Source organism: Ctenopharyngodon idella, chromosome 3, assembly GCF_019924925.1.
Source record: "Ctenopharyngodon idella isolate HZGC_01 chromosome 3, HZGC01, whole genome shotgun sequence".
In the NCBI taxonomy this organism is placed as follows: Eukaryota; Metazoa; Chordata; class Actinopteri; order Cypriniformes; family Xenocyprididae; genus Ctenopharyngodon; species Ctenopharyngodon idella.
In genome coordinates, this window is record NC_067222.1 from 1,966,290 (window position 1) to 1,985,833 (window position 19,544).

The 19,544-nt window shown below is 38.5% G+C and overlaps 1 protein-coding gene across 1 annotated transcript in view; it reads left to right on the forward strand.

Moving 5' to 3' along the window:
• Positions 1-534: 534 nt before the first annotated feature.
• Positions 535-19,544, forward strand: part of LOC127507826 (adenylate cyclase type 9) — a 73,358-nt gene continuing 54,348 nt past the window's right edge. Inside the window, exon 1 of the mRNA XM_051885276.1 lies at positions 535-3,938. Within this exon, the coding sequence (XP_051741236.1) occupies positions 2,126-3,938 (1,813 nt within the window). The 5' untranslated portion in view covers positions 535-2,125. The remainder of the gene's footprint in view (positions 3,939-19,544) is intronic.

Consider the following 19,544-nt stretch of genomic DNA (forward strand, 5'->3'; position numbering starts at 1 on the left):
TTGATTCAGCCACAGTTACTGCTGCGTGTTGTGAGCACAACACGGAAACCGAGCAAAGAGACTCTATTAATTAAAATGTGGATTAAAGACTTATGGTTTATTTTTGGGAATAATTTCATAAACTGGGATCAACATTTAATTACAAAATTGGTGGATTTGGTGAGTGTTACGGAAAACATTCTGGAAAATGTTAGTAAACCATTTGGCCCCAAAGAGCTGACCTGAAAAGGTCAATCAATCTATCTATCTATCTATCTATCTATCTATCTATCTATCTATCTATCTATCTATCTATTGTCTGTCTTTCTGTCTATCAAATAAATAATGAAAAGCAACAAACACAGACATATAAGATATAAAATTTGTTTATACCTAGAGGTGTTAACGCTAAATTGGTCTGGATGATTTCATATTGCTCTCCATATGACAGCTGTGTCTCCCCCTGCATTACACGTCACAATGATTGGAACCCCCACCCTTTCTTTTGACAGCTCTCGGTGACGCGCGTCAGCGTTGGGGACGCGCTCGGACGCGAACACTGCGGTTTGAGAACAGCCCACCTCCATGTGAATGCGTGCTCGCCACCCTTCTGTTGTTCTCTGTCCGGAGCGTGCACGCACACGCACGCGTTTTTATCCCCACCTCTAAATGTATTTCCAGCGTCTGGTGGACTTGTACAGACACCGCGTCGGATTGCGAATACAGATGGAGATCTCACTGATGTCTGATAGCCACCGGCGCACCCGAGCCGCGCGAGAGCACACAAGTCAACTATTATGATACGCGCGAGACACTGGCATGTGTCAGGAGTGTCAAGCTGTGCCCTGATGGGGAAAATAGAGTAACCGGCTGAGAAAGAGATTTGTTTGGATATCACAGGAAAAGCTGCCCGTGGAAATGAGTCCTGAAGAGAAACCAAAGAGGCACTTTACCACTGTGAGTCTATGGAGAGAGAAGTGCAGACTTTCTGCCTCTGTAAAAGAAAAGGAAACTTAACTGAATTCTGACCAACAAGGTGAATTCATTCTTCATTTGAAGCACTGAAGTTTTACATGTGTTGATATAAATGGCTTAAACCGATTTCAAGCAGCCTAACCTGAATTAAGATCAAATGGTATTGAGTCTGTGGGAATATACTGGACATATAGTAATTTATGCATCTTGAATGATGTGGCTTTAATCCATATGCGCAATCTTCATGATTTTTAATCCCGTTACGCACATTTAATTCGGAATAGAAGCGTCCGCAAGATCCGGAGTGGGAACTCAGGAAAGGTCGGTGCTACAGACAAGAGAATATTAACTCGTCAGGCCGTTTTAAAGAAAAGACTAGCTGATATTTTTTATGTTTTTGACAGCAGTCACGCTGTTGTGCCCTTTATGTCCGTTTGACATGTCGCGGAGTCTCCAATGAACACGTATTGTGAATCTACAGAACAAAAGAGGGAGGAAGATTTATCTTTAGGAAACCGGATTATTTTTCTTGTGAAGTAAATAATGTTTTTTTTAGTTTGGACACTCCTGGGCTGACCTGAGATACTCCTCTCATTCTGGAAGTTTGACTTTTTTTTTTTTTTTTTTTTGAGTTTTTGGACTTCATTATGCATGGACTGTTATGGATATGAGCTTTCTTGAAGCATGCACACTGACAGCTCTTTAAATGGTACCGTAGATACCATAGACTTTTTTTTCCCCCATGAAAACCAATGTAATGGCTCATTTATAGTGAAAATTGTGCATTTATCCTCAGAATGGAGTTCCCTAAAGAGTCAAAGCAAACAGTGCTTGACTTGAGCCTTCATTTTTGTGGTGTTATTATGTAACTTTAATCAATCAGTGAAAGAACATTTTGATTCACTTGTAGTAAGTTGAAAGATTCCATGCCTTTTGGATAAACCTCTCTAAACCCATGTGCGTCAAGAAGGACAGAAAACAAGAGGAATGCGCTATTGACGTCATGAGGTGAAATAACCGAACTTAAAATCCTGGAACTGACTAGATGCATGAGTAAACCTTTTGCCATCTAGACGTCAGAGTTGTTTGACTCAAATTACATTTGATTCTTTTTCCATCCGAGCACCTTTTTTTGCATTTATCCCAGCTCGACTCTGATCTGAACAGTATCATGGCTTCTCCTCAACATCAACATCTGCTGTTTCACAACAGCGAAGCAAGCTGTGACTCCAGCGGCGATGGTTCTGTGTCAGTGCGTATCAGCGGCACCAAACCGCACAAACAGCAGCGTGGGAGTCTGGGCGCCAGCGCCATGTGCAGTATCATTGGGGGCTCCAAACATTGCAAGTACAGTATCTCCTCCAGCTGTAGTTCGGGTGAATCTGCCATCCGCAAACCGGCGATCAAAGGCCTCAGGACTCAGAGGAAGATGCCGCAGCTGTTCGAGAGGTCGGCTGGACACTTCTGGAACCCCAAGTTTGACTCGAACATTCTGGAGGAAGCCTGCCGCGAGCGCTGCTTCCCTCAGACGCAGAGACGTTTCCGCTGTGTGTTGTTTTACATGGCGGCCGCTAGCCTCCTCTGGGGGTTGTTCTTCATCGCTAACGCTAATCGATGTGAAAAGACTGCCTTCTTATTGCCCACGGCCTCCTTCCTACTCCTCTGTTCTGTCCTGTTTGTCTTCACGTTCACCCGGTTCTACACCCATTGCTACAATCAAGCCTCGCTGTTGCTCATTGTGGTGACATTTGCCCTCACTCTTGCACCTCAGATCCAAACATCAGGCTTTAGTGACTTTAATGTGCCTCCTTTGAAGGATGAAGATGATGTAGGTGACTTTAGTGGCGCTGAGGATAAAAATCTGACATTTGAAGCCGCCCGCAGTGGCGGTCCAGTAGCCCCCTGTTTGTCCCCAGTTGGCACCTTCTCTCTAGGCATGGAGGTGCTTTCATTGCTCTACAGTTTCCTCCATGTCCGTCTTTACGCGTCACTACTGCTTGGCCTGCTCTACTCAGTGCTTTTTGAGACGCTTGGATGGATGCACTTGATTCAAGCCAATGGATGGAGCAATTCCACTGAGGAACATTTGGAAACGCTCTACTGGCTGATCCCTGGAAGAGCTATTTTGCATGTCTGCGCCCACATCATTGGTATTCACCTTTTCATCATGTCTGAAGTGCGTTCCCGCAGCACGTTCCTCAAGGTCGGCCAAGCCATCATGCACGGGAAAGACTTGGAGGTCGAAAAGGCCCTGAAGGAGAGGATGATTCACTCGGTGATGCCTCGCAGGGTGGCGGATGAGCTTATGAAGCAAGGCGATGACGACAATGATAATTCGGTTAAGCGCTACTCGACGGGAGCGGCCATTGCCAGTGCATCCAGCCCTAAGAGCACCAAACGCAAGAAGACATCAATTCCTCGGGGTCAGATCATCTTTCGGCCTTTCAACATGAAACGCATGGAGCCGGTCAGCATCCTGTTCGCCGACATTGTGGGATTCACCAAGATGAGTGCCAACAAGTCAGCGCACGCCCTGGTGGGACTCCTCAACGACTTATTTGGACGCTTCGATCGCTTGTGCGAGCTCACGTGCTGCGAGAAGATCAGCACTCTGGGAGACTGTTACTATTGTGTAGCTGGTTGTCCCGAGCCACGAGACGACCATGCCTACTGCTGCGTGGAGATGGGGCTTGGGATGATCCAGGCCATTGAGCAGTTCTGTCAAGAAAAAAAGGAAATGGTCAACATGCGTGTTGGCGTCCACACGGGCACCGTGCTTTGCGGGATCCTCGGCATGAAGCGCTTCAAATTCGACGTCTGGTCCAATGATGTCAACTTAGCCAATCTCATGGAGCAGTTGGGTGTCGCCGGGAAGGTTCACCTTTCGGAGGCCACAGACAAGTTCTTGGATGACCGGTACTTGCGAGAAGACGGCCGAGTCACAGAAAGGATCGGACCAAGCGTGGTTGCAGATCAGCTTAAAGGTAAGATATGCATTTCAGATGTTTGAATGACTAACACGATGTTCATGAGCATGTGAAGATGTTGCCTTATTTAGTACAGTGCTTAGTCTTTGTTGCGAAACCGTGCCTTGGAGGATTGAGCGTGACACGTTTGGATCTTAGCTCAACTTTCTAAGCTGCATTGAAACTTTTCTTCAGTCTGCGTATTGTCAGTGTCCTCAGGGTCTACTTGTCAAAGCGTTTTGTTGAATCTTTGTCTCTACGGTTTCTGTGACATATTCAGTTATTGCAGCAGGACAGTCAGTAACATGCTGTCTAGCCTTTTCCGCAGCCTTCAGGAAGGGATTCATTTTGGTTATTTGTGCATGTCATTTTTTCTTGGAAAAGGCCTGTCGTTGATGGTGTTTTCTGTTCAGTGGTCAACAGAGCACAATTTACATTTGCAAATGGCAAATTAGCAACATTTTCTGCTGTGTAGTTGTGTTAGCATGCAGTGCAGACTTGAAATGCAGTCTTACAATGCAATTTTGGCATACATTTGTTGTTATTTTTGCTATTTTGCATTTTGTATACATGAATTTTTCATTTTTAACCCTGAAATTAAAATTGTCACCATTCACTAACCCTCTTGTTGTTGTTGCAAACCTGTATGACTGACTTTCTTCTGCAAAACACAAAAAGAGATATATATTCAAAAATATTTAATTGTGTTTTTTTTTTTTTTTTGTACCCTACTGACTTTATAAATATATATTTTGGTGATCCACATAATAAATAGGCCAGTCATGCAGATTTGAAACAACATTAGAGTGAGTAAATGCAGTGTTATATTAGTTATTAGGTTTAATTCAAGTTTTAGTAATTTTGTTATGCTTTTGTCATTATTATTATATTTAAATATTTCTATTTGCCTTTAGTTTTTTTTTTTTTCAGTTTAGTTTGTCATTTTAGTTCTTCAAATTAAATATATTATTTATAATATTTTATTTTATTTCAGCTTTATTTAAATTATTTAACAAAAACCACTTTAAATAGTTTAGTTAACAATAAAATGATGACAGATTTGTTTCATTTTTGGGCGAACTTCCCCTTTAATGGCTCATCATCCACCAGGAAGAGATTCATGATGGAGGTTTTAAGAATCATTGTGCCTTGCAAAAGATCTGTAAAAAGATCTGTATCCTGATTTAATGAGCTTTCTGATGAGCAATCAACAAAGAAAAATTAGCATCTGCAAATTAGCACCCTTTTTTCTGCAGGCTAATAAGGTTAGCATGTACATCTGTTTCAGTTGCTTAATTCGCTTCTTTTTACTTAATGGCTGGCAACCTCTCTTATATCAAGTACTGGATTCCTACAAGTTCCAAAGCATTGACATTTGTGTAAATGTGGCCAAAGGCTATCATTTTTACATTATTAACTTATGCAAATGGCTTCTTCTTTTTGTCATTTGTACTTGAGCTCAAGCAAAAGCCAATAATTGGACACTGAGTGATATATTTTCCTAGCCTACAGTATATGAATGTCCCAGCATGTTATTAATCCTTTCAGGGCATAATTATGGTTACTTAATAGATCCTCTTCATTTAATGAGGAATGCCAGACCATAATTAATATAGAAAATGGAATTCACATTTTGACAGTATTGATAACAGGTTTGTAACATCGTGTGGCTAAACCTTAAGATTAGCAAAATGGCTCTTGTCCTTTACTCCGCAGATTGCCTTAAAGTCTTCACGTATTCAGTTTTTTTTAGTCATTGTCACTGAAATAGTCTTTAATGCCAAGTTCAGACTACACAATATTAACCAGATTTTGGCATGATCCATTTGACGTAGGGTGTTGTGGTGATTCGTAAACGACAATGAATCTATCGTTTTATCTCGTATAGAGTGTCATAGCGGACGACAACCAATGCAGAGTCTGCGACGCTTCACGACAGAAAGACTAGCATGTTTAATTTTAATTCCAGTCCTCTACGATGGGTTCCTGTGACGTTGACCAATAGGAGCACAGACGCTCTTCCGTACACAGCTTTCAAACATGGTAAAAACGAAAGAGACGATAGTGTTGGTGCTGCTAGGTGAAATTTTTCGGAATTTTGGAAAGGTTTTGTTGAGCTTTGGCAACAATACTCTTGCCTTTATGATGTTTTCTTGAGGGACTACCACGACAGAGTGGAAAAAAAAGATCAATTCTTCAGCAACCTGGTGACTACTGGAATTAGCATTAGGCTAGTACATTGTTTGTTTATGCTCTTGTTTCCGAAAGTCAGTCGCTAGTTTTGACATCACATATGTTGTTAAAGAGGGCAAGCGATGATTGGTTGGGAAGCAACGTGTACTCTGACATGTTTCTTGTCCACGACACAAGAAGAATTTAGGCGTCAAAATCGCATAATTTGACACAGTGACTATCATATAAGACAAAAATATTGTTTAGTCTGAACTAGGGTTGTCAAAAGTACCGACTTCGGTACCAAGTCAGTACTGAAATTTTAAAAATGTGACGATACCAACATTTCACCCTAGCATTTTGAGCGCTGTTGAGCGGATTCTTAAACACTTCTGATTGGCCTTTGTTTTGACACGCTCAACAGATATGTCTGTGATTGGCTACAGTGATCAAGGCTTCAAAAGGATACTTATTAATATAACTCTGATTGTGTTCATCAGAAAGAAAAAAAAAGTCATATATACCTAGGATGGCTTGAGGATGAGTAAATCTTGGGGTAATTTTCATTTTAAAGTGAACTAATCATTTAAGAATCCGCTCAAAATGCTTGGGGGAAATGTTGGTATCGTCACATTTTTAAAATTTCAGTACCGACTTTGTACTGAAGTCGGTACTTTTGACAATCCTAGTCATAAGGAATTTAACGTCAAAAAACGACCAATGCATTTCCACAGGACTTTTGACATCTTTATCTGCCATGCTTTAATCCAAGCGCTACAGGATCCCAAACGGCTGTTTGTGAGTGGATATACTCACTTGGTGAAACTGAAATCGCTGTGCCAGAACAAATCTCCGTGCTGTCACAGCATCCTCATGCCGAGGCAGTGCAGGTGTCGCAGTAGGTCTTGCGGGTCAACTGGAAATGACGGCGCATCTGTCGCCCTTGAGAGTCTCGCTTCATTTTCCTAGTGTTACTTGCCAGCACTCCCCCTCAATCAGAGAGGATTTGAGTCTCTTGAGGAAACAAGCTTCATTTTTTTCACTCCGTCATTCCTTCAGCCTCCATTTAAAAGGGTAAAATGGCCTCCTTTAAATGGTCCCATGGTGCCTGTTTCTGAATATCTGTCAGTTCGTCTCTCAGTTTCTTTCTTTCATTCTCTATTTTGTGTGCCACTCAGTACTGTAGTTTTTCCAGTGGATGGATTTGCTCTTAGAGTTTTTTTTTTTTTTTTTTTTTTTTTTTACACAATTTTTTATGACTCAGAATGGTACAGCAAGGGCAAGCGTAACATTGCATAACAACCTTTCTTTTTCTAACACCACTGAACTCTCTGTTGAATTCACTGCATCTCATTTCGCTCAGTTTAACACAAGCTGTACCCGCGGCCTGAAGCTTTAATATATGACTTCCTCTCTTTAATCATCAACAAAATGATTAAAGGGCAGACATTCTTCCCCTCATATCTTGTATTCATTTGATTGCCCCTCTTCAGGCGTTTACCCTTTTTTTTTCCCCCACTCGTTCACTGGCTGAAAGCTTAATTTTCCCACTCCAGAGAGATGTATTCAGTCCAGTGCCCAAGATTTATCTTTCCCTCATGGATTTACAGGCCCATTGAATGAGCTCTCCGTCAAACGAGACTTCGACTCAAGAGCGGCAAAAATCTTCCAGCTGCTCGCAGTAGCTGTGTAAATCAGCGAAGGAAAGTAGCGAGCTTGTGTGGAAACCTGGCAAACCGAGAATGGAGACTGTCCAGGTCTCGAGTAAATCACACCGACCTGGACGCTAATCACAAAACTGCAGTCTCCCTTTAGACGTTGATGTTCTTTTGGATTGAACATGTGTTTAAATGAAAGCATTGGCTCTGATGCTCTGCTGACTCTCGCAGCAAGTTCTTTCAATTTACTGGTGAAATCAAGCTGCGGAAACCAACAAAAACAGCACACCTGGGTCATTCCCACTGTGCAGTACGTTTTCATGTCTCTGTGAAATCAAACCGTGAAACCAAGACCCCATCAAATCTAAATTGGGGTTTTTAAAGCTTTTAGTACTTGTGTGTTAACACTGAAGCCATCTAGTGTAGTGCTAAAACACTATTATATTATATTATATTATATTATATTATATTATATTATATTATACTTGTGTTAACTCTGAAGCCATCTAGTGTAGTGCTAATTTATATTATATTATATTATAATAGTTCAGAGTTAACACACAAGTATAATATATAATATAATATAATATAATATAATATAATATAATATAATAATAGTGTTTTAGCACTACAATAGATGGCTTCAGAGTTAACACACTAGATTATATTATATTATATTATACTTGTGTGTTAACTCTGAAGCTATCTAGTGTAGTGCTAAAACACCATTATTATATTATATTATATTATATTATATTATATTTTGGATAAAATATTAAACTTTTACAATTATAATAATGGAAATCATGTTTCATTTTCCTTTATCACAATATCACAAATAAGTAAGTTAATAAAAATCAACTTATTTACATATGTACAGTTTTTCCCCTTGAAAAATGGACCAATGGACCATATTTATTTATTTATTTTGGCTAAAATATTAAACTTTTCAATTTCTTAAAATTGTCTATATATATATATATATATATCTATATCGTAATATTATAATTAAGTGCATATAGCAGTTATTTTAAATTCCACTGCCTTGGTATGACTGGATATTTATGTAATTTCCCTGGTTGTTATGCAATGTCTAACCTGGAAAAACTTGCAATTTTTTTTTTTTTTTTTTTAAAGGAAACATTCCAAGTGTTTCATACTTTTCATACTCAATGTTTCAAAGAAAAAAAATTAATTGGAATTTATATATCAGTTTATATAATTTTTTTTTTTTTGTCCTGTGTCCCCAAATATTTCCTTCCATCCTGTTTTTTTCCCCAGTCTTTTGTAAATTCAAACAAAAACTAATGACATCATTCTCCAGGATGTGGCATCATTTTAATGGAAAAACAACAGCAATGAGTATATTAGCAATGCCTTTCATGAATTCTGCGATGTGTTTCTGGTTTGTCTCACTATAAAACATCCAAGTTTGTTATTATAAACTGATAAAACTGAGCAAATGCTTACTTCAGTTTCATTTTCATGTTTAAGACTTGCAGAGCAGTCACTGCATAACAGGAATAACCCACCTCTAATCGTCAACATACAGTAAATGCTAGGAAAACAGGTTCAAAGTAAATAGAGAGGGAATGATAAATGTATACTTATTTAGTCGCCTCCAGTGCGCTAGTCAAGAAAAACAATATCCTGACCTCACACACTCTCGCTCTGAAATGTATTGCGTGCAAGCCGCGAATAAGTCACTGTCGCTTCCACAATGCCGCCTGGTACACGTCCAATAAACCACAGTCTGCTTTATAAATAGCAAAAATAAGAATAGTCATAATTGTTGCTCTGGATAAACATCACTCTTAGAAGAAAAGGTTGTATATAGAAGCTTAAAGGGTTCTTTTATATATAAAAAGAATAGAACTTCTCGTGGTTCCCATAATGGGATCATTTGATGGATTTAGTTCTAATTCACTTTTAATTTGAATTAGATTTCATGAATTAAACAACTTGTAAACATACTTTACGACATTTCTCCTTATATAGAACCTTTTTGGCATAAGAGTTTCATTAAAATTGAGTCTAGAACCCTAAGGTTCGATATTGAACCCCAATGAACCTTTTTGTCTTGCCAGCCGATGCGTCGCCCAAGGGAGGAGGAGGCCCAAGCGTTTGGCTGCATTTTGGAAAACAAGTGCATTTCGGGGCGATTTCTGATGCTCCATGATGAGAGATTAAAGCGTTCAATAAAATAACCTCTTAGCACAAGTGTTCTTGAGTGTCACGGTGGTGCGTATCTTTGTGCCTTCCACATCCCGTACCCTCTGGCACTTCCGACTTCCCACTGTGCTTGTGTTTGTGTGTGTGCCGGCCCCTGTTGTGTGGAGTGTTCATTTGAGTGGAAATGGAGGCTATTTTTGGCCGTTTCCCTGGAAAGGACCTGACTGTGCCCTGGTCCTCCCGCGGTTTCAGAATGATGCCACCTCCCTTATCGTCGGGCTATGCAAACGGTCGTTTTGTCAGGCATTTCATTTCCCACTGAAGAAAGAATATGGGTCATATTTTTGTGGCCCACAATATTTCACGTGAACTACATTTTTAGGAGATGGAAGTAGGTTATGAATGTTCTTCTAGCTACGCTTCTAACTGAGCGTGGCTTTTCAGAGTAGCTTTTGCAGCAACAAGCTACTTTTCCAATAAATTCTTCCCTCTCTCGTATGTTTGCTTTGGGAAGTCCAATTCATTTTAGTGAATTGGTCCATTTACAGTATATGGTTCGTTTTTGTCAATAAATGATTTATTCATTAAATAAAAAGTTCCTGTGACATTCTCTGTGTGGTTGCAATATAGTTAAATGCTGTTGTTCTTCGTTTTGTTTTTAGCATTCAGCTATGTACAATTTTGCTGTTTTTTTGTTTTTGTTTTTTAGTTTTATCAGAGTAAATTTCTTTTTTGTTGTCACTTCAAATGCTGTCCCCTCAACTGAGTTACTTTGCGTTTGTAGTGTGGAACAATTTTATTAATAATCTTATCAAAAATAAACAGCCTTGTAACTTATTAGTTAAATTTGTGGTAAATGTATCAATTTATTGTTGATTGCTTATATCACGGTGTGGTATAGCAAAGTTGTTAAATGTTGTATTTCTTTTCTAAGTTCTCAGCATTCAGCTATGTAAATGATCATTTTTGCTAGTTTTATTATTTGTGTTCAGTGTAAATTTATCTGTTTATTGACTTGACTGTAAGCTTGACTAACTGCTTTAGTGCTTTAGTAGTTTAAGATACAGTTTCAAAGTAGTTTCCCCAGCACTGATCAAGTGTTAGTCAATAACATGACTTGTATGTGTGAATTTGAAAGATGCAGACTGTTAATTGCATATCAATCAATATATTGCCTGTGAATTTCCAAAAACCGGTCTCTGTGTGTCATGAGGGTGACATGAGGGTGACCTCTTCTCAAATTATTCCAACTCAAAGAGCATCAATGCAGCCATTTGGTTTGTGCTAATGATTGCTTTTCAATTAAGCACGATTTTAGCTTCAAAAAATGTCTGTAATTAGTTAAAATTATATTTTCTGCAAAACACATAAGTGGTGTTTTCTGTGCAAAAGGCTTGGATGTTGATAGGATGTTGGTAAAACGTTACTATGGGATTCTAAATTATTTTTTAGTGTGTTCTTGTGTTCCATCTTTTCTTAGAAAAGAAGGTTCTAAATAGAACTGTAAAGGGTTCTGTCAGGTGCTTCATATTAATTCGCACTGGGTAGTTATAGGAACACAGTTATAGGACCACCAAAGCAGTCCCCTGAGACTTAAGCTGTGTCGAAATCACCCCCTATACCCACTATTCCCTACATTACTCCACTAATATAGTCCACTTGAAGGAGTGAATGAAAACGAGTAAGTGAATTCGGACACTGAGCACACCAGAAGGGCTGCCGCTTTTGCATAGTTTGTGCTTGCTTATTAATAATCATTTAAAACTTTGCAAACTGGCAACTCCAGTAGTAATGAAAAGATTTATTTTGAACTCTGTCATGGAAACTAACATGTATAAACCATATTTAAACAATTTAATAATCAATTAAAAAGGAGTTTATATCTGTATGAAATTACGCTGTACCCACATTGGACCAGCGGTTTGGAAAAATGGATGGATGGATGATTCAGCTGCGGCGCCATCTTCTGGTCAGAAGCGGGAATTTCTTTCGGCACGACCCTCACAGTGCATTGTGGGTATTCTGTAGCCGTTCAGTGTTCATTGGTTGTACACTCGTTATTGCGGTGCATTATGGGATTGAATGAGTGCACCCGATAACGTCCACTATGGTTTCGGATACCACTACAAATGGCTGTCTCCTTAAATATTGCCCTATTTAAGAGTATAGGTGGTGATTTTGGACAGTCTTAAATTTTGGTCTTAAATTTTCTCCTAGGACCATTTTCCTGGTTACATTCTTTGCACTGCCAGTAGGAACTCTGAAGTGACGTAAGCTGGCTGACAACGAAGTTATTTAAAGGGGTGGTTGATTATGATTTCACTTTTACTAAAAGTTGTAACTACTTCCTGAGTCTCTCCATCAGTGTTTGACTCCGGTTTGAACAATGTAAGGCTGAACACCGTTACTGACAATCGTCATTTTGGCTGCGTGAGATTCTCCAGCTTTGTTGTTGTTGAGCAACCGAAGTGCAAACTGTTAAAGCTCCGCCCTCTTCTGGAAAGGGGGCCAGGAGCAGCAGCTCGTTTGCATTTTGAGGGACACACAAAAATGGCGTGTTTTTGCAAATTTGACAAGCTATACTAAATGATCTGTAGGGTATTTTGAGCTGAAACTTCACAGACACATTCTGGGGACACCAGAGACTTATATTACATCTTGTAAAAGGGGCATAATAGGTCCCATTTAAGCACGGCATTTAACAATGTTAACAGCTAGAAGATGGAGGACGGTGTGATCGGTTGGGAAGTGCCTGAACTTCTGCATCGGTCCATCTATCAATGTTTTCCATGTTTGTGGAGTAAGTAAACCGCGTTTACACAGATCTTAAAAATGGCGGGTGCTGGTGTTTTTATATGGCATGCTTTTGTCCAATCACCATACACTTACACTTGTAGTTCCTATAGTACTGGGTTAGACCCTACTCTGAAGTAGGAGCTAATTTAGTCCCCACAAAAGGAGTTTCTGTAACTAATATCATTCCCAGTTCCTGCAGTGCGAAAGGCCCAATAACCTTTTAGGAGTTCCCATCATGGAATCATTTTATGGATTTAGTTTTAACTACTTTTGTTTAGATTCTTTTTTATTTTGATTAAATTTTATGAATTAAACAGCGCATAAACATACTTTATCAGTAGAAATAATTGAAATAACCAATAAAACATGAAAGTATTATGCAATCATTTAAGACATTTCTCCTTATAGAACATTTTTGAAATAAAATCGAGTCAAGAAGCTTTGAAGCTTTATTTCTAAGAGTAAATGTGGTTTGTAGAGTGTTTTAGGGGGTTTCTTGCTTCTCTTGTTCAATTAAATTTTGAGATAGTGTTGATTCTAGCCTGTCCTATGTCCTGAAATTATTTTCCAGTTGTTTTTCCCACTCTCAATGCGTGTATTTTCTGATTCCTTATTCAAGTGTACATTATGTAGACGTAAAATAACTGCTCATTTGTTTCACCTAAACCTCTGCAGATGTTGGAATCAATGGTGTTAAAATGAAAACCCATGATTAATCACATTCATTCTTCTCTGTTCATCTGTGAATGACTCATTTTCCATTCATTTCACTTTCATGTCATTCGTCTGATGGCAGTCAATGTGCCGTGCTCATGTGTTACTGTGAAACAACCTTCGTTTTGACCTTCACAGGGAGAAATGAAGGCAAGTAGGCAGTCCGGTGGGAGAGGGAAGGAGGCAAATAATGTGTTGATGGGGTGGAAACCAGGAGACAGTCTACATTATTTTAAAGTGAAGCTCTGCGCTATTTCTCTCAGGGGGATTTTGGAGAAATTTGCATAAATGCACATATAACCCAGAAGTGCAGTCATATATTCAGATAATTCAAACTGCATGCTCCCAAGAAGAGAGCGTAGGTTGTGAATTGATCAACTTAAATTTGTTTGTTTATACCTCCGTGTCTAGCAGTCTTTTTATCATGAAGTGGAGATTTTGACATTGTTTTAACCTTGATGGGGTGGTAGTGGGTGTAGTGGTTAAGGACTCTTGACTGGTCAATCTCAACAAAGAGCGAGTCATTAGTTATAGATCGATATATCGCCTGGTTAATTAGCTAATGTTTAACCATTTTGAGATAATCAGTATACTTGATTAAAGGTAGGGTAGGTCATTTTCGGAGAGGGTAGCAATAGCGAGCTAGCTTTGAAAGCATAAAATCCCACCCTCCTTTCGGAGCGTCTCCAAAGCCACGCCTCCTTCAAAACACATGAACACGCACAGAAGGGAGCAAACAAAAGCGTCACAAGAGGCGGCGTTAGAGACCTTGCCTTTAACAAAAAATCTATTGATAAATAGATGTATGAAATTGTATCATGCAATGGAGACCAAAATTCTGAGAAATACTTAAATTTTTTTATGAATACATTTCTTTACATTACAAATGAAATTATGCTATCGTTCAAAAATTCAAGACAGTACATTTTTTTTTTGTGTTTTTTAAAGAAGTCTCTCATCAAGGCTGCATTTATTTGATCAAAAATACAGTAAAAACAGTAATATTGTGAAATATTATTACAAAATAAAATAGCTGTTCTCTATGAATATATATTGTAAAATGTAATTCATTCATGTGATCAAAGCTGAATTTTCAGCATCATTACTCCAGTCTTCAGTGTCACATGATCCTTCAGAAATCATTCTAATGTGCTGATTTGATGCTCAAGAAACATTTATGATTATTATCAGTGCTGAAAACAGTTTAAATCGTCTGTACAAAGTGTCACATGATCAATGGCATTCTTTTACTTGCATTTAATTAGTCACTAAAAAAATGCAGAATTTGAAATATTTTTCTTTATTATCATAGTGTTTCTTTGTTTCAGTTTTCTTCAAAATCCTAATTCTAGCAGTTTATTTCCAGGTTTAAAAATAAGTATCAGGTTTTCAGTGTGGTCTCAGACTATTATTTTGGCAATCAGCCACCCTGTGTGCTGTAGGCTCTGACCATTGAAAACCCATAGCGGTCTAGCGCCAGTGATCACCATTGTGCTCTTGAGCGAGGCACTTAACCTCGGATCGCTCCAGGGGGACTGCAGTGAGTTCATGGCGGCATTCTGTGACAACAGCTGAGAAAAGACAGTTTTTCTTGCACTGGGCGTATCGCAATATATATAGAGGCAGGTTATGCAGTTTTCTAGTTGCTAAAAGTAACTAACTGAAACTAAAAGTAAAACCATAAAAAATGTTATTTGAAATAAAATAAAAATTATAATATTATAATAATTATACCGATTTCAGCTTGTTGCCAATGCAGCATTACTCATTTTTATTTAGTTTACCTTGAAATAGAAACAGTATGAATAAAAACGATATAGACTTACTTAAAAAATAAACTTGAAAAGTTAAAAATAAAAGATAAAAATGACATTAAAACTTTAAAATTAAAATGAAACCGGAAAATATAAAAATAAAAAACTAATTCAAAATATTAATAAAAACTATAATAGTATGTAGTATGTCCTAAATATGTAATATTGATAATATAATTTAACTAAAACTGAAATAAAAATAAATAAATAAAAAAGACATGAAGACATTTTAAACAAAACTTATGAAATGACAAGAAAATAAAATGAAATATATAAAAACACTTAAAATTATTTCAGTTCAGCTAGTTGCCAAATTTTGTTTAACTTGATGTACGAAAACTAAAAATAAAATAGAAATTAATAAAAACTATATAGACATTAAAAAACATGACAAGAACATGCAATAAAATTACTAATATTTTAACTTATGTTAAAATGAAAACAAAATCTAAAATCTAATTCAAAAGATTAATAAAATAGTAATAATAAATTAGTTACAATTAATAAAAAGTGTCTCAATTATACTAAAATAACACTGTTATAGAACTGTTTTAATTCTGTTTTATGGACTTTTACTTTGTATCACATTGTTTTCATGTGTTCTGTTTGTTCCCCATTTCCCCACTCATTATTTGTTACCATAGTTACTGTTTCTAGTTGAGTTGCTCATGTTGTGTATTTAAGCCCTGAGTTTAATTCAATCCTTTGTTCGGATTTTATCTGTGGTGTTGCGTTAGTTGGCTCCTGTGATTTATCCTATGTTCCTGGTTTCGGATAGTCTTTGTTTTGTTTAATAAACTATGTTTTGGCTGCAAATTGGATCCACCTCTCCTTCTCTTCCTTGCTTGTGCTGTACATAAGAAGCACAAGGGGTCAAAGTTTGTCTGGATAGCATGGTTCAGTTAGCCACAGCTGGTAGTTGCTCTGCACCGTCTGTTGCTAAAAAGCATATTTCTCCATTGACAAAATTATCATCTAGCTTTCCCCAGGTATTCCTCAAGACTGCTGAAACAGAACGAGGGTGTTTTGGTGTCAAGGAGTGAGTCAACAGGGGAGACAAGGTAACTGAAGTTCTTTCAGCAGCTGCTATGACAGTTAATGAGACCGCGAAGAGTAAATACATCCCGCTGTGATGCTGATTCCCAGCATGCCGAGGCAGCAGCTGCACTTTGATGCCAGATTGTACGGTCTGAAGGTGACAGGAGAGACCGTATCTGCTGCGACCGTCCACGCTGTTCTGACCTACTGACTCGAAGTATGTTCTCATAAAGCCATTAATAGAATATGAAGAACTCAAAGTGGCAGTGTTGTTTCTCATTCTGACGTAGGCTCTTCTCTCTTGTCCCTGCGGTGTCTGTCGGAGCACTAGCAAAGCCAGTGTTCTGCAGCGGAGAAAGAGATGTTATCTGTCACTTAGTGGATGATTTTTAACCCACAATGACAGTCTCCCTTGAATGACCTGTGATTGAGTGTCTTGCTCAAGGGCACCATGATTATAAGGACAGCCGCACTTCCTGATTCAGTCTAAACCGGGTTCAAAGCCGGGAAGGTTAGGACTGGCCGGTATACTTTGAGCATTAATTTGATATTTAGTAGTATTCAACCTAGGCTCATTGGAAATACATGCCTCTATGTTAGTGCTGGATGATTAATCAAAAAGTTATCGAAACCGAAATTCAGAACCTCTAACCTATGTAATTTTCACATGTTGGTTATTTATTTTATTTTTTTAATACTGTTAATACGTTCCTCTTAAAAACATACTACTCCGTGTGTAGTCACATGACTCGGAGCACGGAGGCAAACTCAAATGACGAGTCAACACACACAGACAGCGCGCAAGCCCAAAGTGAGATCACTTTCGCTTGCGTCCTCACAAAAGTTTGTCAATTGTATGTTTAAAGGCTTGCCAGTTTGAACATTCAAGTGATTTTACACCATTCAAGAACAGCCATATGGAAAACACCTCACTTCAGTGCTCGCAAGCTGTTTTCTGGGACACAGAGAGCTGAGCTGCGTTGTATCCCTGACAATCTGCAAGCCCTAAAAGCCAGATCACTTTCACTTGTGTCTTCACTAAACTTTGTCAGCTGTATGTGTTTTAAGGCTTGCCAGTTTGGACATTCAAGTATGGAAGCTTGTTTCTGCCATGAAATAACAAAAATAAAAAAGGTAATTTCACAATTTTGACTTTTTTTCTCAGAATTGCGAGATATAAACTCACAATTGCAAGTTATAAAGTCAGAATTGCATGATATAAACTCACAATTCTGAGAAAAATGTCAGAATTGTGAGATATAAACTCGCAATTCTGAGTTTATAAGACACAATTGTGAGTTTATAACATGCAATTTTGACTTTATATCTCGCAATTCTGAGAAAAAAGTCAGAATTGTGAGATGATAGGTCATACACTCGGCGCAATGTGGCGCCAGGCATGACGCAAGTGTTTTTTCTAGTTTCAGCATGACGCAGTTTTCATTTTTACGTCCTGTGCCACGTTGTTTAAATAGCAAATGCATTTGCGCCCACAACGCGCGTACACTCTGCTTATTACGCACACAGGGATGCACAGCAGCACACAAACATGCCAAATATTAAAAATAAAAGGATTACAATGTAAAAGATTATTATTGTGTGCATAAAGATAAAAATGCTTTGGTGGAATCTGGCTTGTCCCATAGATGGTCTGCTCGCGCACTTTAACCTCGTGCACGAGCAGATCCGTTTCCTCGCTAGAAAAGTTTTTCCGCTTGCAAATTCCGCCATGTAAATAGCAAATCCGCCATGGCGCGAGCGCAGCTGGCTTTTAAAGGGAATGGCAGATGAGGCTCTGATTGGTTTTTTGCACGTTATGCCCAAAACACACCCATTACTCGTTAAGAGAATAGGGACAACTAGGGCTGGGCGATAAAATGATAACGATATGTATCGCGATAGACACGTGATCGATATCAATAAAAAATGTGTTCGATAAAACGTTCGATATTTTTTTATTCTTCGTCGGAAGAAAACAGAGGTTGTGAAGCAAGTTTGGATGCATTAACAAAGGCACTCGCTTTCTGGTAACCTAGCAACGTAGGGAGTGACACGCTAACAGCCAATCATGTAACAGTATCAAGTTTGGTTGCGCCATATCGTTGTCTCGTGCTGGTCTGCTGGATTCCTCTTCAGTAACCGGCGACTGATAAGCAGAAAATGAGTGCCGCAGCGAGCGAGGAAATTGTAAATAAAAGAGGAAAAGTCAGCTCGCCAGTATGGCAGTTTTTTGGATATTATAAGTCTGACCGTAGTCAGACCGATGTCGTCTGCAAATTATGCAAGACCGTCGTCCCCGCCAAGACTGGTAATACCACGAACTTGATGTACCACCTTAGCCGCGCTCACCCTTTGGAGCACAGCCGTATTCAACCAGCAACATCTGTAGCTGCAACACCGCACAACATTTTAATTATTTGAGTTTTCCATGGTTGCTGACATTTCTGTCTTAATAACTGAGGGGATTATGATCAGAGGAAGGTTAAGTTTAAAATAAAAATGTTTAAATGTAATATATTTTTCTCCTGGTCCTTATTTTAAATGGGTCATAAAAAATATCAATAATTATCGATATCGACCGATATGAAACACTGATATCGTGATACAATTTTCAGCCATATCGCCCAGCCCTAGGGACAACCCTTTTAGACCATGCACCGGGCGCCCCGTCCATGCCGACCATTTTTCCCATCCTTAAGCTAGCAAAAGCAGATTCGGACACGCCCTAAGTGCAGTTTGGCCATGCACTTTAGACCATGCGCTTAGATCGTTAAAATAGGGCCCATAAAGTCAGAATTGCATGATAAAAACTATTGTTAGATATAAAGGCAGAATTGTGTGATAAATCACAATTCCGAGAAAAAAGACTTTATATCTCGCAATTCTGACTTTATATCTTGCCATTGCGAGTTTGAATCTGAGTTTGAGTCGCAATTACCTTTTATATTTTTGAAAGTGAGCTATGATGTCGGACCACTCTTTCAATAGGAAACAATATCCCACCTTTAATAGTCAAGTGTATTTACAGCACAAACCTTGTCAGTGAATTATGAGGGCAAAAACATAAAAAAAAAAATTAAAAAAAATTTGTTCATTAATTGTAATCAAGGTAAAATGGTAAATTAATTAAAATTTTGATTTTAGGTCATATAGTCCAGCCCTACTCTAAGTAGATTTTTTAGAAAACACTAAAAGCAGTGATATATACAATTTACAGCAGTTTTCAGCTGAACACTAGTGTGAGTAAAACAAGTTGTAGT